The sequence below is a fragment of the Anopheles coluzzii genome, chromosome 3 (genome assembly GCF_943734685.1).
Source record: "Anopheles coluzzii chromosome 3, AcolN3, whole genome shotgun sequence".
Taxonomy (NCBI): Eukaryota; Metazoa; Arthropoda; class Insecta; order Diptera; family Culicidae; genus Anopheles; species Anopheles coluzzii.
Window position 1 is genome coordinate 75,221,633 of NC_064671.1, and position 21,746 is coordinate 75,243,378.

A 21,746-nucleotide genomic window follows, 5' to 3' on the forward strand; every position below is an offset into this window, starting at 1 on the left:
AGGTGAAAGATTTTCACTTCGATCCGGAGAGTACGACGTTCGCCGGATGGTTCTCGCGTTATGAGGATCTGTTCGAGAAGGATGCAAGTAAGCTAGAGGATGACGCGAAGGTGCGGCTGCTGCTGAGGAAGCTGGGGCAAGCAGAACATGAGCGGTACACGAGCTGTGTACTGCCGCGTAAGCCGAAAGATTTCAATTTTACGGAAACTGTAAGTACGTTAAAATCGCTGTTTGGCTCTCGTGAGTCAGAGGTCAGCAAGCGATTTAAGTGTTTGAAGTTACAAAAAAGTGGACTGGAGGATTACGTGACGTTCGGTTGCCGTGTTAATAAGAGTGTAGTGGAAGCAGAGCTCGCAGGGCTTACAGAGGAACAGTTGAAGTGTTTTCTGTTTGTGTGTGGGTTAAAGGACGACAGAAACGCTGATATCAGGTTGCGGTTGCTGAGTAGGATAGAGGATAGTGAAGTAACCACGCTAACGCAGTTAGTAGAGATGTGCCAAAAGATGGTAACACTGAAAAAAGACACTGAGATGATTGAGAGTGAGAGCAAAGAGGTAAACGTCGTGAATGACGGGAAGTTTGAGAGACCCAGTCCAAAGCGAGGGAGGGAGAGCCATGAGGAAAGACAGGAAGGATATTCTAATAGAGCAGCACCGAAGTGTTGGCTTTGTGGTGAGGAGCATTATGCCCGAAAGTGCCATTATAAAAGTTACCGATGTAACGAATGTAGCAGATATGGTCACAAGGAAGGATTCTGCAACTCTGCAGAGCGCTATAGGAAATCCAGGATGCAATATGAAGAGGATAATTATAATGATTATAATTGAAACAGTGTATATGGTAAACGGTAAAGGCAAAGGTCACGTGAATGTGATATTAAATGGCGAGCCTGTGAGGAAGATGGTGGATACTGCTGCTGATATTCGATAATATCATCAATGAAGGAAAATATTTACCATACGGAAAAAAAACAGAAGAAGAAGTAGAGAAGGCTTCGGTTAGCCAATTGTACAATTTTTACAGCAAAAAAAAAAGTGATGTAATTAGATAAATTTGATGAAATAGTTCATGGTGCGGGTCACCCAGGAGATATTAATTGTTATATCGTGAATGTGTGTGTATAAATCAACAATGAATAGGGAACAAAACGCGAGTCGTTCAATGTAAGGTGGAATGAGCCAAGCCGCCGGTATTAGTGGGGGAGATGTTGTATACGATAATATAGGTTGCCGACCCCTGGGGACGAAGTGGTGAGTGCCACTCGGGGCTCGATCGTAGGTACGTGGGTGCAAGGAGATGAGAGTTCGAGGCTCTCTCATACGAACCGTGACGGAGTACGGACGTTGCTGGTACTACGAAGATATAGTAATTGTAATTGTACGGATAAGTAAGAAATAAAGAGTGAAAGTGTAAGCGATACAACACACGATAATGTTTGGCGACACTTTCCATCTGTCAAACCGTCTACTTTTTAGCACGAAAGTATGGCTAACTTCGATTGTTTCGTCGCGAAACGCGAGCGCTGCGTTTCTGTGAAAATTGGCTGGCCTGGTAGTACAATCGTCAACTCGTACGACTTAACAACATGCCCGTCATGGGTTCAAGCCTCAAATGAACCGTGCCCCCATACGTAGGACTGACTAGCCTGCTATGTGTAATCATTCAGTCACTGAAAGCCAAACCCACTAGTGGTACAGACAAGCCTTGATCGACAGCGGTTGTTTTGCCAAAAGAGAAAAAAATCTCATGGAGATTCCCAGATTGATTCCGCTTCTAAATATTCTTATTTCAATTCAAGAACTGTTTCTCATTCCCGGCTAATCCCCCATTCCAGGAGTCAATTCTGATACCGTTTCCGGAGCAATTGGAGATTCCCAGATCGATTCCGCTTCCGGAGCCGATTCTGATTCCAGTACCAATTATGATTCCGGATTCGGATTCGACTCCGGAATCGGGTCCGAAGTCAACTCCGAAATTGGCTCCGGAATCGTTTCTAGCATCAGAATCGGCTCCGGAAATGATTTCGAACACGGAGCACCCACCTCCAATTTTTGCTAACCAGATATTGCTAAAAGATGTTGAGAAGTAAGAAAAAAATATTTTTTAAGATATCAAAAACAAAAAAAATCCTTAAAAAGAATAAATTTTGACTTTATGCCTAATTTTAAACCTTTCCTTTTTGTTGCACAACTGCGAACTGTCAATCGTTCATCTGTTGAGCTAACCTTCTCTACACCAATCCAATTGCAGCTGTGTCAGAACCAGTTGACAGCACTTCGCAAATTGAAAAAGCAAAAAAAAAACTAAGTGTGTGTAAATATGGCAGACAAGGCAGAGAAAATCGCTGCTGCAAGGAAAAAGGTAAGCAATATCGAATTTAACGCATGTAAAGCACCCGCTCAACCCTACCACAGAGTGGTAACAGTGCAGTAACGCTGTAATATGCGTTAAATTCCGATAAATAATCATCCCCAAAGCCTGGTGGAGGCTGACACGTCCGTGCACTGCGGCAGCCCCAAGTGGCTGACAGAAACGCAAACACACAACGCAACGCAAACAATCTGACACGTCATCGTACGGCGGCAATGGAACTGTTTTTGCTTCATCCACAATCCCTCCTTGTGTTTGTTTGCCATTTTGCAGCTCAAGCAGTACCAGGCACGGCAGAAGGACCGGGATCATGATCCGCACCAGCCGCAGGAAGGTTGCACCGAACCGACCCCGCCAGACATAGGTCAACCGTACGCGACAACAACAACAACAGATGCTGCACACCCAGACCAGCACCAGCCGTCGTCGCCTTCGCCCCAACCATCCTTCACCTCCGTTGAGCTCACGACACCGAAACCCTCCACAACAGTCGATGGGCCACCCGGGGGTTCCGTTTCGATTGCGAACTATTTCAGCAACAACAGCAGCAGCAACAGCACCAACACCTTCGCCTTCTCCCACCAGCCCGGTGCGGTGGATTTGTTCGAGAATGTCGAACCAAAGCTGGCGGAAACGGCACCACCGGCACCGATTGCTGAAGTCCGCCAGTCCGAACCACCACAGCCAGCGCCGGCGCTACCGGTCGATGCCAGCCTGTACAACATTAACCGGCTCTCAGACGAAATCGGCAATCTGATCGCGAACGCAAACGCCGACCTCGGACCACAAAACACAATACTCGAGCTGGAGTCGGAAAAGGCCGACCTGGGCCGCCAGCTCAACGCGGAACGGTTGGAAAACGACGAGCTGCGGCTCCGGCTACGCAACAACCAGTCGCTGGTGGACGAGCTGAAGCTCGAGATTGACCGGTTGCGGCTGGAGAACAGCACGCGGCTCACCGTCGAGATGGGACCGCTGCAGGAGCAGCTGCAGATGCAGATCCAGGCGGTCGGGGTGCTGGTGGGCGAGAAGGCCGAACTTACCGCCTCGCTGGGCCGATGTAAATCGCTGCTCCAGGAACGGTCGGCCGAAACGGACGAGCTGCAGCGTCGGCTGCAGGATTCGGCCAGCGCGGTTCAGCGGCTCGAGCGCGAGCTGACCGAAGCGAAGAGTCAGGGCCAGCGGTACGAGCGGCTGGAAGAGACGATAGCCTCCCAGGTCGGCGAGTACCAGCGGGAGGCGGAACGGTTCCGCAAGCTGCACGACGAGCTGCAGGAAGATTTGGCCGAGCTGCGCCAAAAGCTGACCGTGCGGAACGAGGAATATCAAGCCGCCCAGCAGTCGCTCGAGCAGGTACGGTCCGAGCTGGGGCTGGCGAAGGTGCGCATCGATCAGCTCACCACGGACGATGGGCAGGATTACAATGCAAAGATTGAGTCGCTAACGCAGCAAAATCTGATCAAGGCGCAGCAGATCAAGGATCTGCAGGACGTGATCAAGCAGATCGGCACGGAGCGGGACCAGAGCAGCCAGCAGTACCAGAACTACGTGCTGCACCTGAACAAGGAGATCAGCAACCTGGCGGAAAAGATCCAGGAGCTGACGGACGAGAACAACCGGCTGGCGAAGAGCGAGGAGGCGGCCGTACGCTTTGCCAACGAGCTCGAGCGGCAGATACAGCAGCAGATGCAGCGGCAGCAGTCGGTGTACGTGGCGGGTCAGGAGGGGCCGGCCGGCGAGGGCGATGGGAAGTGGCGCGAGCAGGCGGAACAGCTAACAGCGGAGCTGGACGGTTTGCGGCAAAGTTACGACAAATTGGCACGTGAAAAGGAGGAGCTTATGGTAAGTGTGTGTGTGTGTGTGTGTGAGAGAGAGAGAAAATTGACAAATAATTGGCTAAATGTGGTATTTTATTCTCATTTTAGAATGGAAACGTTTCAAACGAGGAAAAACAGAAAAACGAATACGAAGCGCAGTTGAAGCAGTACGAAGAGCAGGTTGCCAATCTGCAGCTTACGGTGGAACGCTTGCAACTGGACAAACCGGACGTGGCAAAGCTGCTGGCGGAGATTGAGAGCGGTCGGGTCGGTGCTTCCCGTGCTGTGCAGCAGAACCAGGAGCTTAAATCACAGCTGGAAGAGATGCAGCGAGCGTTTGTGCAGATTGTGAGTGAGGCTTGTGCCTGTATACTATTTTCGGGCTTTAATGAATCAAACGTTTCTTCTCCCCTATTTTTTTTCCAGAGCAACGACAAGCTAAACCTCACGGATAAGCTGCAGACGGAGTTGCACCTGGGGAAGGAGATGAAAGCAAACTACGGCAATCTCGAGACCGAGCTGGGTGCCATACGCGAGAAGCTGCACTACAAGGACGAGGAGATGATCCGGCTGGCGCACGAAAACACCGAACTGAGCAAGCAAATCTACCAGCAGAATCAGGAGATCGATCGGTTGCGCTACTACGAGTCCCGCTCGAACGATGCCGCCACGCTGCAGCGCGAGCTGGAGCTGCAGAAGCGCACTGCGGAGGAGCTGCGGCGCCAGCTGCGCGAAGGATCGGAAACGCGCGCCGTGGTAGCGAACGGTGACAGTGAGCAAGCGATTGCACAGTCCCACCCGGTGGACAGTGCCCAGCTGCAGCAGGAAATTGACACGCTGCGGGAGGAAAAGGCCGAGCTGCTGAAGGCACTGAACCGCTTCCAGCAGGATCGATCGCAGGAACAGGCCGGTCAAAACGGTGGCACCACAGCAGCAGCGTTCGATCACCAGTCGTCCATTGTGAGCAGCATCCCGACGATCGAGGCGATGGAGAAGCTGCAGCAGCGGTTCAAGCGCACCATGCTGGAGGTGGCCGAGCTGACGGAGGAAAAGCAGCGGCTCGAGCATCTGGTGCTGCAGCTGCAGGGCGAGACGGAAACGATCGGCGAGTACATCACGCTGTACCAGCAGCAGCGCCGGCTGCTCAAGCAGAAGGACATGGAGCGCGATCTGCAGCTGCAGCAGCTGGCGGACGATCGGGAAATGATGAAGCTGAAGCTGAAGGAGCTCAACTATCTCGTGCACCGGCTGGTACAGGAACAGCAGGAGAGTGGGCCGGAGCAGCACCATGACGGGTTGCACAGCAGCAGCCTCAGTGGCCTGGATGCGAGTTTCGCAACGAACAACACTACTAGTCCGAGTAGCGGTGCATCGACACCGTCATCACCGATGGTGCGTGCGAACGGTGCTGAAGGGGATTACCACCACGAACACCATCATGATCACGATCACGATCACGACCACCAGCACCACTCTCCGCCATTACCAAAGGTGCACATCAAGCCGACGGAAACGGCCGGCCGCATCCTGTCGCTGCTGACCGACATCAAGGAGGCGAACATTCCGTACGGCAGCGGGGTGCAGCACTGTTCCTGCTGCTCCGGACGGCTCGAGACGGTTTAGAGAGGCGCACGGGGCACGGGAACAGGCAGGTTCCCCAAGCCCTCCCCATACAAAAGCTGTGGTATAGTGTTTCTTGTTTGTTTTTTTAATGGATACTTTATGGCATATTTTATTGTGGTAAACGTTTCTTGGCGCGCATATATACACACACACAAACATCCATATATTTAGCTGGCATAGCGTGTATTTGTACGATCGAAATATAGACGCCTAACGCAAAGCATAGCGCGTAAAGAGCACCTGGTTTGGTGTAGTGCTTACATATTTGCTAGTTAATCGTAACTTACAGTTTGCATCCTGATCGGATGTAGGAAAACGTGACTGAAACTGATATCACATCTGCTAACGTACTCAACGTGTAGACCTGCCTGTTGCACAGTTCCAACAATGGATCATGTTAAACAAGGTCCTCAATCAGCTTCAACAAGTATTAAATTCTTCAAACTATCATTCAATCACAGTCAAGAGCAGAAGGTTGAATCTTTACAGGATCTTCAACCATTTTGCAGAATTAGAAACGCTTTCCAAGATACCCTTGTACGTATCCAGTCGGTTCGAAAATCCGGAGTCGCCTTCGATCCGAGTCCGACAATTTCGGAACCAACTCTGGTATTATCCCAGCATTATCCGGAGTCGTTCAGAATCGTCCGGACGATTACCAGTCCGGATCGACTCCGACTCCCCAAGACTCCGAATGACTCCAGATGGCTCCGGATGAATCCGGACGACTTCAACTCCGGAAGACTCCGGATGACTCCGGACGATTCCGATTCCTAGCATCCTTTCGATGTAGACACCCAATGTCCGACATGTCTTGCTTCACCTGATCCAGCTATCAAGTTCGCTGTGCTCCCCTGCACCTCATGCCGAACTGGGGATCACTATGGAACATCTTCTTGGTGGGGCATGAGTCCGGAATCCTCCTAACAGCCAGGATGCTACGGTTTGCCGTACAGCTCAGCAAGCTTGTAGTTAATCCTTCTCCTCCAAACTCCTTACTTGAATACGCCGCCAAAGATGGTCCAAAGGATGCGTCGCTCAAACACGCCCAGAGCGTCTGCATTAGTGTTTTCCCGATTTCGTGTTCGTCATCAATTCTGGAGCCGATTTCGATTCCAATTCCGGAGTCGACTCCGAAGTACGAGTTAGAATCGACTCCGAAATCGAAATAGGAAATCACAATCAGCTCCGGAGTTGGAATCACAATTGACTCCGGAATCAGAGTCAGGTGTACAATTGAAATCAGATGTTTTAGGAAACAAAATCAGTCCCGAATGGATCGTTTACCGGAAAATTTAGGTTCTTGGCGGCTGTCGATACAATCGTAGCTGCATAGGACCCAAACGCCTATCTTCATGGAGATACCGAAATTGAATTTGATTTCGGAGCCGATTCTGATATGGACCTACAATCTGGAATCGACACAACAAAAAATTGGAGCTATTCGGAGCTTCATTGTTCCCATCAATAGTCTGCCTCCTCCGCTCGAATGGTCCAAGACCATAGAGGACCACCGGACGACTCCTTGAAAATTCCTATTGGATTCCAAATGACCTTTCAAAAAGCTGTTAAGTGTCTCTGAGAATACACATCGAGTGGTTCGTGAAAGTGGCTGGAGAAGGTCATATTAGTCCTCAGTTACGAACTTCTAAATCAGATCCGGTTAAGATCGTTTACAAAAATTCGTTCAACATTCAAACGGAAATTTCAAATGATTTCATCTGGCAGCTCTGTCCCTGGGTCAACTGTCATTTGTTCTTTGGTTGCTTGACAACCGAATCTTTTGTTGTTACCGGTTTTGTTGTAAACAACGCAAGAATACAACAGAGAAAAAACAGGGAAGAGCATACAAGCTTCGGTGGTGCACAGTTTATGGCGAAATTCATGAAGTTATTGGCAGAAAAAGTGCGAGTTTAGCAAAATGTATCGTTTGGTGGGACTTTTGCTGGCTTTCCTTACTTTCGCCCACTCGATTACGGTCGACGAGCATGGCTACATCATGTACTGTCCGTGCATGGGTAAGCAAGGCTTGATCCCTTCCCTGTACGCCCCCTTTTTTTTTTGGGCCCTAAATTTCCTCTTCCATCTTCCAGGTCGTTTCGGCAACCAGGCGGACCACTTTCTCGGTTCGTTCGGGTTTGCGAAAGCCCTCAACCGAACACTCGTCCTGCCGCCCTGGGTCGAGTATCGCAAGGGCGAGGTGCGCTCCATCCAGGTCCCGTTCGATACCTACTTCCAGGTGGGACCGCTGCAAGCCTTCCATCGCGTCATAACGATGGAAAACTTTATGAAAACTCTTGCCCCCTCGCTGTGGCCACCGGCCGAGCGCATCTCGTTCTGCTACACCGAGCGCATGGGACTGGATGGGAGTACCGGGCACGGCTGTAACGCCAAGAGTGGCAACCCGTTCGGACCGTTCTGGGACACGTTCGAGGTCGAGTTCGCTGGGTCGGAGTTTTTCGGCCCGAAGCTCAACTACGACATCCACCACGGGGACAGCATGGCCCGGCGGTGGAGCGAACGCTATCCGGCCGCTAAATGGCCCGTCCTGGCATTTACCGGTGCACCGGCCGCCTTTCCCGTGCAGCAGGAAAATCTCCTACTCCATCGCTATCTTCGCTGGTCGGTGAAGTACGAAACCGGGGCGAAACAGTTCATCCGCGACACGCTGCCCCGTGGCGCTTTTATCGGGGTGCATCTGCGGAACGGCATCGATTGGGTGCGGGCCTGCGAGCACGTGAAGGAAAGCTCGAACCTGTTCTCCTCGCCGCAGTGTTTGGGCTACCGGAACGAGCACGGCCAGCTGACTGCGGAGCTGTGTATGCCGGGCAGGGATACGATCATCCGGCAGCTAAAGCGTCAAATCAAGTTGCACCGGGAAGCGGCACCGGACAATCCCATCCGGGCGGTGTTTGTTGCCTCCGACAGCAACCACATGCTGGGCGAGCTAAACGATGCGCTGAAGCGCATGGACGTGACGGTGGTGCGCCATCCGGACGGAAATCCGCATCTGGATTTGGCGATACTGGGACGCGCGAACCACTTCATCGGCAACTGCATCTCGTCCTATTCGGCGTTCGTGAAGCGCGAGCGTGACGCGAACGGATTTCCGTCCTCGTTTTGGGCCTTCCCGCCGGAGAAGTCGGGTGCGAAGGTGAAGGGAGGCGGCAGCTCGCCCCAGCACGAAGAACTGTAAGCCATGGGGCGAAGGAAACGACTGCTCGCGGAATGGGTCAGGTAGTTGACCTTTTGCCACACAATTTTCTTGTATTAAGGAATCGATCTGAGTAGAGGAATAAATTGTATTACAAACAGCACATAAATTATGCTATTGATGAGTGTGAATAACTTTCAATCGCTTTTAGTCTTAATAAATGGCATTTTATGTCCTTGTCTTTTTCATTTTTGGTTAGATCTTAGATTGGGTTTAGAATTTTGTTTTGTTTTACACTAAAGCTTATTTCTTTTTTTTTTGTATTTACTTCTCTATTTTCTGATTTATCTTTTCATATTTTTATATTGTTTTTTTTTGTTTTGTTTTGTTTTGTTTTGTTTTGTTTTGTTTTGTTTTGTTTTGTTTTGTTTCTTCCATTTTCATTTTTCTTTGCAATTTTTGTAAGAAATTTGTAATACTTCTATTTCATTCATAATTCATGCATGCAAAATTCGTGTTTCTGCATTTGTTATCTGTTTTCGTGCATTCCTTCTGATTTTGTTAGTTTAATTTTATTTTTTCGACCAAAATGTGGAAAGGTCTATCTTTGTTTTTGTTACTTTACCTCTTGTTGTTGTTGTTGTTATTGTGATCTCTTTTTACAGGATGTTTTTTTTTCAATATTTTTTTATTTTTGCTTTTCGCCCTTTCCCACATGTGCTGTGATCCAACATAAATTTACCTTTTCAATTACTTTTCTGTTCTGAAAGTTCTGTTGTTGTGATCGTGATGAGCTATTCAAAAATGTGGGAAAACGGTAAATAAATCATTAGACGAATTAAAAAATTGTCGGTTTCACCTAACTGGAATAGACTGGAAGATGTCCTACAGTATCTTTAAAAATAAATAAGCAATATACAGAAATCCTTTTTTTTCTTGTACATTAAGTTCCTTTGGCAGAGTTCATTCACATATGGCAAAGCACATCTTCCTGATGATTAGTTCTAATGGTACGATTTTATGCCTTGAAGCATACAGCGGCCCCGTCATTCACGCACTTTGAAACCACATCGCACTGCGCAACCGTTGCATCTCCAGCTCCACACTGTACACGTGCTCCGCCGTAAGACGGCCCTGCTCGCCCTCGAACAGTATATCGTTGATCATCTTTTCGGCGAAGCTTTGCTGCTGCAGCGAGAAGTTTACCATCCGCATACCGACGCACTGACTGAAGAGCTTACACCGGTCCGGCTGCGGCCAGCACAACCGATCCACCTGCCCCTGAACAGCTTGAACGATGAATGGCGTTGATGTTGTTGTGCTGCTACTACTGCTACTACTACCGCTGGTGCTGCTGCTGCTGGTACTGCTGGACGTTGTTATACTTTCTATATGCATCCCTTTGTCCTGTGGTTCTGGTTGTACTGCAGCCTGGTCTACTATCTCTTCGATGATGTATTTGCTGCCGTAGTCGTCCTCTTCGCAATGCACTACCTCGGATTTCGTTTCATCGTTCAATTCAGATGCATGATCCTGCAACTAACAAAAGAGCATTAGTATACTGGCCATAATACGATACCGTTTGATGAGAGCGATCCCTTTACTTTTGGATCCACAGCAACAAAAGCAGGCGATGGCTTCTTATCCAGTAACCCTTCGAGGAAGCTCATCGCATCGTACGCGTACCATGCGAATGGTATTTGCTTGTCTGGCATTAAAAAAAAAAAAGATTATTAGCACTCCAGGGACACTCTTCCTGTGCCATTTTCAACCTCATTACCAAACTTAGTGCGGTGGGCACGGTATGTGGATTTTAGGGCTGCCCACTTGCTCCGCAGCTTAGCAGCGGATACTCCAACCATCTTCGACACTTCGCGCCATGCTTCAGACTTGCGCTCTTGCTTCTTTTTGTATGCCGGATCATTCGGATTCCACAGACAGGGAGTGCGCTCCATAACGGCGATGAATTTTAAAATCGTCTCTTTCGTTAAGACATTCTTATGAAAGCGCCTAATTTTTCTATCGCTCTTTTCTTCCGGCTCATAATCGATGCTTAAAGAGAGTGTCGATTTTCTGGGCCTGCCCACTTTCTTCAATCCTAAAAGAGTTGGAAAGTAAACCAATCAATACTAAAACAGGATACACCAACTGCATGGAATGATAGAATTCGTACGACTCGCTATTCCTTCCTCTGTTTTCATTTTAATTGCAATGCAGTCTACAACGTGCTTGTGTCTCAACCGGCTACAAAAAACTAGTACAAAAAGGCGCCAACCTGATGATATGGGAGCATCCACACCAGACGTTGCAAGAAGGAGGCTGCTCGATTTTATTCCTTCTGCATGATGGGCCATTGTTAAATTCGTGCAGTTTCGATCGCTCAACTGCGCGGTGATGGGAGTAATATCTGGGGGAAAATTGGGGTTTGTCGTGTATTTACTAAACTGGAATACCATTTATCGGGATGAATGATTCGCGCTCTTGAGAAATGACAGTTCAACGCAACGGTGACATGTTGTGCTGAGGAGGATATTTGAAAAGCACAATTTGGTAATGATAAACAAAAAAATCATTCCACATTTAAAATATTTTTTATTATGAAACCATGAAATTCAAAAAAAAAAAAAAAGGCGAGGTCGAGTATTGATCTGAAGCGTCACAGATTAAGCTTAATTCAAATTAGATGTCCATACAAAAAATCTAAAGGTTCGAAGATTTACTGGATTGCTCAATAGATTCCGCTTTTTGCTCATCGTTCTATTGCTATCCTTTGTTTTGTCTACCTTTAACTTAAAGACTTACAGAGTTTTCCAAATCAGTTCCCAAGTGCCACAAATCCACTAAACGACCACTAAACGCCTTCTAAACGACTCAAGCTCTCTACCTAAACGGAATATAGAAAGACTTCGTTTAGCAGACGGCAAACGACTCATGCATTCTAAAAATAGCGAAAAAGCTGGTGGCGCTCTCTGTTGGTGGGATACCCCAACCAGTGGAGCTTCATCGCTTGGAGGAAAGCTTTCTCATTTCCTCTGTACTGTTGTATGGTTTCGCATTTAAGTTATGCATCGCTAGAACTAGAACGGCGATACGATTGTTTAAATACTAAACCACCAGCACTGAAGCAAGTGAGATTTGAGTAATGGTCGTTGGTGTTGATACCCACGTATCTAACCACACGACCATTTATATAGACTTTTGCTCAGAAAGTTAGAAGGCTATATAGGTATGACTATATATGGTATAGGTATAGGTATGATAAGATGAAACTTGTCGAAACACATTGCAAGAAAAGGATAGCAATATAATGATGAGTTGTAATACGCCATTATTGATCAAACCAATGAAGCTGTGGAGCTTTCTTTTTTTTCTATGGATATTCAATTTTTCAGTCGTTTAAGCTTAGTCTGTGGCGCTTGGGTTACTAATGTAAACGTTGTTATTCACGGCGTGCAAGATGTTAATCCACATCAATCTGATATATCCTATCCATCACAATGATTTTTATTTACTACAGCATGATTTTCAACACAACTTAAGCTGGATCGAGTTTGGCAGATATTTGTGATGTGTTCTTGCAGTTGTGATGGCAGTTCTTGAGGTGATGAATTATTATTTGAACATTCGAAATTAACTTGAAACACCCTGTAATAGCATTCTATAATTCCGAGCATAAATAAATATTAATGGTCAGGTGACGATATAAACGAGTTCAGATCACTTGATTCTGTACTTGTACGTTCATATTGGAGAATAATATTTAACTCCACAGACTAGCTATCCGCTCATCAACAAATGGCGCGACGAGCCTTTTTCTATTTTCAAAGTGCTCCAGTTTACCGTCTGCTAAAAGGAGTCTTTTAGAATTCGTTCTAGGCTGGAGTCATTTATACTCCGTTTAGCAGTCATTTAGTGCATTTGTGGCACTTGGGAGGGTTCTGTTTCGATAGAGAGTTTTGATCTTATGTACTCCAAACGTTCAAGATGCTTATAAAACTTGAGCTATCATCCTTTGGTTGAATATTACCTATTTTAATAACGTTACTGCATTTCCTTCTGTTATCAAAAAAAAAAAAAAAACAACTTGTAACCCGACAGTCCTTAAAATTGTGGCTTAAAAATGAGAGAGAGTTAACTGCAACTGACTACTTCAACTGACCACCAACACATACAAAGCGAGAATGTATGTTGATTTTATTCGTAGAATATAGTACGAACTCACTGGTTGAACTTCAATTCCCTGCCAACTATTTAATACAGTAGAACGTCAATTATCGGGGTAGCTCGGGACCGGACGGTTACCGGTTAATCAATTTGCACGGATAATGGTCCAAAGAATGTCAAATTCATATAAAAATTATAAAATTGACTAGTTTTATGATTAATTTACTTTGAATCAATCGATTAATCGTTAGAAGAATATTATTTCAATCAATAACTATAGGTTTGACAACTGTTCATGAACAAAAATGAATTTCGAAAATATCACTAGACACTACAGAGCTGCAAAAAAACTGGTTGCTCACTTGGCTATCGCTGCAAATGTTCGCTGTACGCTTGAACAGCTGTCACATTTATGCGCACGGTTAAGCCGCCCGCCGGTTAATCCGCCCCCGGATAATCGACGTTCAATGTACGTGCATTTCAGTTGGCACGTTTTTCCATACAAAAAAATCTGATTTTTTTCTCGGCAAGCCATGAGATTTTTGTGATTTTTTTAAAAACCAGTTTTTCCATACAAACGCAAGCTCTTTGATTGAACTGTCAGCCAACTATCGAGCGTTCAACTCAAAATCATGCCAACTAAAAAGCGTTCTACTATTGAATACTGTCTGTAGTTACACAGCATTACTTATTGGATGTAAGATAACAAATTTACAATTTCTTTGATGCATAGCATTCTCTATACATTCTATATAACACTTTCGTACCGCCGAAAGTTCTGGCTGTTATATAATACACAATTTTCGTGCTCTTCATACGTTCAATGTTTTAAGTTGTGGAGATATTTGATCCTCACAAACTGCTCGAATTTTCCTGCTCGGTTCCCTGCAGTTGGTTAGCTGGGTTTGTATACAAACGGTTTTACGAAATTTGTTACTTGGGGAAGCTTTATTCAGCTGTCAACCGGCTCAGCTGATGCAGTAAACAAACCGCTGGCATCATCTGTTTTGCCAGTTTTTGCCGCTATAAACAACACAAGAAAATACCGGTAAACTTCTTTCACGAAATCAGTATCCAAATCTGTGATGTTTAGTGAGCTTTGTGTGTGTGATTGATAAACATATTAGAGACAGTTGTCACTACGGCTAATTCTACTAGTGTGCTGCCTTGAAGAAGATGACGGACTTTTGTGAACTTACGCTGAACCGCAAAGGGTTTTATGGTGTCGACTTTAGCAAGGATTTCGACCGCATCAAGTGCGTTGTGTTTGATATGGAGGGACTGTGGATGGAAGAGCTGCCCGTGGCAACGCTGATCAAGCGCCAGAAAGAACGAAACCCAACCATGGACTGTACGGAGGCACTGATCGATCAGACCCTTCTTGAGGCCGGCTGCAGTGGCAACTACAGCGCGACCATTGCCGAAGCGGGTGTCCACTTTACGGCCAAATACTATCTGGAAAATTACCCAATCACGTTTCAGTTCTTTCTCGTGCCCGCACTGGCGCAAGGAATTTCCTGTCACTACATCAAACCGCTGTGGCGGACGGTGCTCTTGCAGTACGCACAAATACGAGCCCTCGCGGAAGAGCTGAAACGCAAGGATGCAGAAATTGCCCAGTATCAGGCGGAAGGGGCTCGGCTAAGCAGGACCAGCGTGCAGACGGTCCCGTTCGATGAGCAAACGTTCCGGCACGAGTTTCCCATGAAGCTGCCCAAACAGTCCATCCGAATAGAGCACCTTTTGGAGAGTAGCGTTCATCGTGGTAGGCTGATGAAAACGCTGGACATTGAAGAGACCGGTATGGATGGTTCGGCAAAGAGCAAGGCCAGACTGTCGATTCCTACCACACAGTCGATCAGTTCACCTTCGAGGCGGAAGAAGAAACGTGCGAGAATTTTAGCGCCCACCGACCTTACCAAACAAAACATTGAGTACGACAACGAAGAGGATGATTCGTAGGCGCAGCAGCACAGAGAACATTCGCTAGGAATGATTGATCGAAATGCATTACCCGGGCGCTCGGGTCGAATTTCTCGCTTTTGGGTGGATATTCGATATCGAACGATTTGTAAGTCAGTAGCAAAGCTTATCAAGCACTATATTGTTTAAATTAGTACTAATCTTACCTCACATTGTCTGGCTTATATAGGATGCACAGTGCGTGTTCAGTCAAACTACGATTTTGTGTGTGTTTTGGAGCTAATACGCCAGTTGTTTCTTTATAAAGTGTCCCCAATTGAATGCCTGTTTTAGCAAAAATCACATTTCTAGTAAATGTATAGGGAGAAGGTAGAAGAAAACATTGATTAGCTTTTATAGCTATAGAAGATAGGCTGACAATTTGAAGAGAAGTCCGTGAACTTGAAAATCTTTTCAACATTTCAGATGACCGGAATTGGCTGACATGTTCAATTGTGTTATCCTTGTATGATTATTTCAATTTCATTTTAAGACTATTTTTTTAGCAAAATATTCATATTTAAGACCCGTTCTAAATACAAGTGAACAATATTGTGTCCCATTAATCAGTCACGTGTAGTCGATAATCGATAATAATTGAGTCACAACAAGTTCTCGAAGCTTTAGTCCACTCAATCTGTTGAAGGTTATCTAAAGACTCCCTTTCCCTTAACAAAAAATGACCAAAGTATTTCAATTTTACATACAAAAAATCCAAACAAAGTTTTTTGATAGCTGTTTCAATGATTTAAGTTTAAAAAACTACTAGCTCTATAAAAAAACATTATTTAAAAAAAAAACTCTTTATTTTTTAATTTTTTCCCCTTCCTTGAGGAGTACTCTTGTTTAATACAGGACGTAAAATAACTCATTTTTGGTTAATTTTTTCACTAAAAATCAGTAACTTTTTTCATATGAATATAATAACAATTTTTTTGTCGAAAATTGCAATATTTTTAATGCTGAATAAATTACCATGTTTCGATTAAAAGTTTATTAAATCCACTATTGGTGATTGCATGAAAATACAAATTTTCTGTATGTAGTGGGTTAATTTAACATTAAAAAAGTCTAATTTCTGCTCTTTTTCTTTTAAAACAATTTTCCAATATTTTAATTTTCAAGATTTGCTCGGTAGAATAGCTATAAAATGTAAATAAAGTAATAAAATTAATTGAAACACCTCATAAACACATAATTCAACCTGTGAGGCCTAAGTGTGAGCAAAACACCAAACGCTGTAATATGTTCCATTACAGATCTAAATAAAATTAAAAAAAAAAATTGCATGAAACTAATGACCGCAAAAATGCAAGAACGATAGACAATGAACGTTTGAATCATTTCCAAAAATAAGTACGTATAAATATATCACCACCATGGGGGCTGAAGCATGAGAAGTGCGCAACAAAACCACGGTGCGTGCGTGGTGCGTATGAATCACACCCAAGGCAAGTGAATCATAAACGGCACCAATCATTGCCCGGTACGCCTCCATAAAGGTCTCGATTTAATGATAATTATTTTTAGCACTGCGCTCCGAGTGCCGATCCGCAGCCACGGTGTAGCAACTCCGCCAACTCCGCTTGATGTCGATCGTTTGCAATAACAAACATAAACGCACCACCCAGCAGCACGAAGCAGTGACGCTTTTACTATCTATAGAACTGATGCGTTTATACGCCAACCACACTTAAGTACGCATAACGCCTCAATTAACGCGCAACTACGTACGCGACGGAGCGCGGTGCGACGTAAGCGACGTGATCCTTACGATTTTTCACCCCTTTTTGGTTGGGTTACATCTTGCAACACCATGTTACTACACCCCTCCTGTCGAGGACTGACGAGGCGTACAGTACAGTAGCTAACATGCTTGTTCATGTCGACGATTGAGACCATCATCATCATCATCGTCATCATCATAGTCATCCTTATCCGCTCTTAGCATAATTGTATTGCCCGCCACCAGAAGCAGTTTGGGCATTTTCCCCCACGGTATTTAATGCCCACAAGGGTTAACAACAATTCCCGAAGTTTATTATTTGTTTCCTACGGTCAGGCGGGGAAATCTCATGCCCGTTTTGCGTTGACTACTGTCGTGAGCGTGTCGTGATTGACTTCGGGCCTCGAACCCTTCGTGGTGTGTGAGCATATCGTGTGGCTTTTTTTTTGTTGTTGCTATTTACCCTTGTTGGTTTTGCTATTTGCTAGCTCAGTTAGGGGAAAACCCCATGTTTCCCGTAGCAGAGAAGTGATTCCCCCTTGTTGTGTTTGCTATAATAGAGCAAACATTATATCCGGTTACTCGGTTCAGCTCTCGGTGTCCTTATCGTCCCTCCGTGGGTTTTCCCTCCTTGTAGAGAGAGAGAGAGAGAGGGGTTGTAGTTTAGTTCAAGAGGGAGCGACCTAGCAGGATGCCAATAGTGTACAAACCTGCAGCGCAAAGAAACAATTAATTCGAAGAATATATCAGCCACCTCGTAAAAGGGAATAAAAATATAGATAAAAAGAAATTATTACAAATCGCTATCCACTTTTGCTCATAAATGTGTGTGTGGGAAAATCACTATTTCTGTCCAATTGTTTTTCATTTTTCAAATATTCAAATACGAACCAACGAAAGTAATCTTACGAATATGTTATCTTTTACGTATTTCATACGTTCCTCCATGTATATCTTACATCTTGAATATATTCTGTTACAATTAGTGGATTTGTAATCAAATTTATATGTTTGTAGGGTTTATTTTTTTCCTTGATATGTGTTTTCATGAACAATTAGCCTACGAAAGTTTGCTCGCCGTACAATACAGTCTTTCCGCGAATCACGCCCAACACTCGAGTTATGCGAAATTTTATGTTTTGATAGTTCATATGACAGATCGGCACAATAATGTCCAGCAATTGTTGAATGCAAAGTAAATTGCTTTTTTTTATATCATTTTTAAATCGTTAAAGAGACAGAAACAGTCGAATTTTGTATACGAATTATATTCAACAAGTAATAAAGTGGATTGAAGATATTAAAGACACCTAAAAAACCTATTTATTACGCGAGTTACGAGAATGCCTTCGGAACGTATTATTCGCGTTACTTGGGAATAGATCGAATGCTATTGGGTATGTTTTTTTTTTGTTATAAACTGTTTACCGTAACAGGTTGGCTGATAAGTCCCCGGTCTAACAAAGAAAAACACATTTTTTTGTCAAAATTCGTTTTTATTATTCAACATAGTTCCCTTCAAGAGCGATACAACGATTATAACGACCTTCCAATTTTTTGATACCATTTTGGTAGTACTCCTTCGGTTTTGCCTCAAAATAGGCCTCAGTTTCGGCGACCACCTCTTCATTGCAGCCAGGCAGGCAAATTTTTTCCCTGCGAGCATCCTTTTGAGGTCTGAGAACAAGAAAAAGTCGCTGGGGACCAGATCTGGAGAATACGGTGGGTGGGGAAGCAATTCATGAATTTTTGCCATCGTTCTCAATGACTTGTGGCACGGTGCGTTGTCTTGGTGGAACAACAAAATAACAAAAGTTGCTTGACAAAAGACGCTCTGTCTCACAAACTAATTGACATACAGACGTCAAATTTTGACACGAATCATTTGAAGGTTGGTACTATATAAAAATAATATGCATTTAATACTAGCGGCGCCATCTATGTGTCAGACCGGGGACTTATCAGTCAACCTGTTACAATTTATTCGACGAGACAGAACTATTAACAGGTAATACTAAAATTACCAGGAACTTCTAATACCTATGCTAAAAGACTAAATTAAACCATTGAGTTAGCAATGGCAACACACATGTAAAGAATAGAATAGACACAAAAGAAAGTATAATATTATGAATAAAATGGGAAGCGTATAGAGAAACGTGAATACATTGAGAAAGAAAGATTAAGCCTCCGATTTAAACAAAAAATAGAAATAATATTAACAAGAAATAGATTAATCAATAGCTATAACAAAACGAATTAACAAAAAATGCAAGCAAGCAGAATAAAAGGCTGGTTGGAAAAGATAACAAAAATGTAGAAAATTCAAATAGATAAGCTGAATTAACAAATTTATTCTGGTCAGACTTCTATTACTTGCCCGCATCGCTGATGTAGAGAGCAATAGTTTTGTGTATGTTCTATAATCGGGATACATAGCGACTTTTTTGGAATCATCCGGAGTCATCCGGAGTCATCCGGTGTCGTTTGGAATCATCCGGAGTCATCCGGAGTCGTCCAAAGTTATCCGGTGTCAGCTGGAGTCGTCTGGACTAGTCAGGAGTCGGAGTCTTCCGTCGAAGTCAACCGGAGTCGGCTGAAATTTCATGGTTTTTTCATGATGTTTTTTTCTATCTTTTGATTTGCCCATCGGATATGAAATGCCTGACCGCAAAAAAAAAAACATTGCACCGGTCGGCTCCGTCGGACCCCGGACGGCCTCGACTCCGGTTGACTTCGACGGACGACTCCGACTCTGGACATCTGCGACTCCGGACGTATCCAGACGACTCTAGACGACTCCGAATGGTTTTGGACGACACCGGATGACTTGGGATGACTCCGGATGACTCCAGACGACCCCGGATGACTCCGGACGACTCCAAACGACTGTGGATGTCTCCGGACGACTTCGGATGATTCCAAACGACTCCGTACGACCACGGACGAAGATCTGCCCACCATTATCAGGAATTTCGTGTATGTTATACATTTTATTGATTGTATAATTTAAAATGTCTCTCTAATATCTTGTCGAGACTGTTTCATGTGACCTTGCGGTTAAAATGGTTACTAAATCTCTATTCAGATTGAACATTGCTAATGATCTCACAGTAGTGTGAGGCTTTTATATTATTCCACTTACCCCTTTTTACCCTAGGCCCAACAGAGCTACAGTTGCCAATCACCATAAATGGAATTTAAATATCTCCCTCTTTCTGCACATGTCACCCCTTCGTTCATCCCTCCTAAAACATACGAGGGGAAAGCAAACACCAACATCATTACCTCTAAAGTACACAACTTTACACCTTGTCCACGTCATACCGATTTTGTAACAGATTGACGCAACAACGGTAGGAGTAAAAAAACGCCTCATAAACACACATACACACCACGTTTCCTAGCAACAGCAGCGCGGGTGTCCTGCGTTATCGCCCGCGGAACCAAGCGGGGGACATCCCGTATCGCCCTGGGCCACGAAACCGTGCGGTTCTCTCTCTCACTCTCTCTCTCTAATCAGTACAAATCGCCCGAAGGGAGATGGGTTGCGGGTTGAAAGATTGCCTACCCATAGTGGAGCACAACACCCCCCACCCACCGCGTGATTCACCGCGCAATTAATCATCGCTTCTGATGCCGAAAAACCGCCGCCTCTTGTTGTGTTACCGGACGACCGGTGGCGCCCTCTAGCATTATCGCGTGCGCGGGGTCCCCGGTACCAAAATCCATGCGACTTTTCGCTAACGGATTGATTAAATGGCGCCCGATTAGACGATCCGATAGAAGCACTTTTCAGGCTTAACGGATTGAGCTAGATACACCGTCGCGGCGACACGATACATGTTGCATACATGTGTACTACATTTCAAGAGCCCCCCCTCGCTTTTTTTCGGATAGCAATGAGTTCAAACACACTTACGAATCCGTTGTTCAATATTTTTTTTATTTTCTACTTTCTTTTTCTAAGCACATTCTTTCATTCATACACACACCCTCCCCACTGGTATTTTTCGAAGTATTTTTTTTTTCTTCTTGAAAAACAAAAAAACTAACGCACACAAGGAGACCCACGGGAGAGTGCGAAACGACAAAGAAGAGAAAACACACACACACACCTTCTCCTCCCCATGGTGTTTTTCGCAAGGTGATCCCGTAGGAGAACGCGAACGCAAAAACACACACAGACAAAGCCACGCACGCATGCAGGCTAGCACACAAACACACACCTCACTCCTCCCCCCCTCGTGTTTCCCCCCACCCCCTTTTGATTCCGTAGGAGATCGCGAAACAGCAAAAAACACACTCACAACCACGTACGCATGCAAGCACACATACACACACATACACATACACCTACCCCTCCCCTCTCTGGTGTTTTTCACAAGGTGATCCCGTAGGATCTCGCTAAGCGAAGCGGCAAAAACACACACAGCCACGCACGCAGGCATGCACACACATACACACACAGACGCGCGCGTGCACGCACGCACGAACGCACGAGGGAGCGTAAATGAAGAACGTATAGAACCTACGTTGCCGGTCTCCCCCTCCCGTGTTCTCGTTCTCCGACAAGGCTGAGGTGTGCACGTTTGTGCGTGTACCTTTGCCGTCCCTCCTCTCCTTCCTCATCCGTTGACCGTTCGTTGTAAGCTGGAGGATGAGTTCAGCGCTGTTGAAGAAATGAAAGTTAAGAATAAGATTACTCACTCTTTTTTGGTATGCTTTGTGTGTTATCATAACTTACCTTATTGTAAACAAAATCCGGAATGAAGCTCCTCGTTTAGAATATTCCGCATTCGATCACATCCTCGGCGATGCTCGACGCCATCAGTGGATAAAAGCCGAAAAAAAACAAAGAAAAGCATCAGTCACCATCAGCATCATCTTACTCTCACACTTTTACATCGGTTGATGATTCTTACCTTTT

General features: G+C 45.1%; 4 protein-coding genes across 5 annotated transcripts; 3 read left to right on the forward strand and 1 right to left on the reverse strand.

Annotated features, from left to right (window-relative positions):
* Positions 1-2,251: 2,251 nt before the first annotated feature.
* LOC120957171 (golgin subfamily A member 2-like) lies at positions 2,252-6,049 on the forward strand. Its single transcript, XM_040379228.2, has 4 exons — positions 2,252-2,361; positions 2,644-4,212; positions 4,296-4,535; positions 4,614-6,049. The coding sequence occupies exons 1-4, from the start codon at positions 2,320-2,322 to the stop codon at positions 5,808-5,810; spliced, it is 3,048 nt and encodes a 1,015-aa protein (XP_040235162.2). The 5' UTR covers positions 2,252-2,319; the 3' UTR covers positions 5,811-6,049.
* Positions 6,050-7,600: 1,551 nt separating this feature from the next.
* On the forward strand, positions 7,601-9,222 carry LOC120958906 (GDP-fucose protein O-fucosyltransferase 1). Its single transcript, XM_040381972.2, has 2 exons — positions 7,601-7,828; positions 7,904-9,222. Exons 1-2 carry the CDS (start codon positions 7,732-7,734, stop codon positions 9,004-9,006), a joined length of 1,200 nt encoding a protein of 399 aa, XP_040237906.2. The 5' UTR covers positions 7,601-7,731; the 3' UTR covers positions 9,007-9,222.
* Positions 9,223-9,341: 119 nt separating this feature from the next.
* Positions 9,342-11,605, reverse strand: LOC120957369 (uncharacterized). Of its 2 annotated transcripts, XM_040379554.2 has the most exons (4): positions 11,138-11,605; positions 10,745-11,062; positions 10,569-10,672; positions 9,342-10,503 (listed from the first exon to the last, which is right to left on the reverse strand). In XM_040379554.2, exons 1-4 carry the CDS (start codon positions 11,418-11,420, stop codon positions 10,015-10,017), a joined length of 1,194 nt encoding a protein of 397 aa, XP_040235488.2. In that variant the 5' UTR covers positions 11,421-11,605; the 3' UTR covers positions 9,342-10,014. The 2 variants fall into 2 exon arrangements, with proteins under 2 accessions (XP_040235488.2, XP_040235489.2); XM_040379555.2 differs by lacking the exon at positions 11,138-11,605 and having other exon boundaries at positions 10,745-11,121.
* A 2,502-nt stretch (positions 11,606-14,107) lies between these two features.
* On the forward strand, positions 14,108-21,538 carry LOC120959461 (uncharacterized). Its single transcript, XM_040382857.2, has one exon. The coding sequence runs from the start codon at positions 14,305-14,307 to the stop codon at positions 15,088-15,090; it is 786 nt and encodes a 261-aa protein (XP_040238791.2). The 5' UTR covers positions 14,108-14,304; the 3' UTR covers positions 15,091-21,538.
* The last annotated feature ends 208 nt before the right edge of the window (positions 21,539-21,746 follow it).

Coding starts and splice junctions, on each gene's coding strand:
- LOC120958906 (XM_040381972.2), top strand. CDS start 7,732: ATGTATCGTTTGGTGGGACTTTTGCTGGCTTTCCTTACTTTCGCCCAC. Junction 7,829..7,903: donor CATGTACTGTCCGTGCATGG/GTAAGCAAGGCT, acceptor TCCATCTTCCAG/GTCGTTTCGGCAACCAGGCG.
- LOC120959461 (XM_040382857.2), top strand. CDS start 14,305: ATGACGGACTTTTGTGAACTTACGCTGAACCGCAAAGGGTTTTATGGT.
- LOC120957171 (XM_040379228.2), top strand. CDS start 2,320: ATGGCAGACAAGGCAGAGAAAATCGCTGCTGCAAGGAAAAAG. Junction 2,362..2,643: donor TCGCTGCTGCAAGGAAAAAG/GTAAGCAATATC, acceptor GCCATTTTGCAG/CTCAAGCAGTACCAGGCACG. Junction 4,536..4,613: donor AGCGAGCGTTTGTGCAGATT/GTGAGTGAGGCT, acceptor TTTTTTTTCCAG/AGCAACGACAAGCTAAACCT.
- LOC120957369 (XM_040379554.2), bottom strand. CDS start 11,420: ATGGTATTCCAGTTTAGTAAATACACGACAAACCCCAATTTTCCCCCA. Junction 11,063..11,137: donor AGAGGAAGGAATAGCGAGTC/GTACGAATTCTA, acceptor CAACTCTTTTAG/GATTGAAGAAAGTGGGCAGG. Junction 10,504..10,568: donor TTGTTGCTGTGGATCCAAAA/GTAAAGGGATCG, acceptor CTCTTTTGTTAG/TTGCAGGATCATGCATCTGA.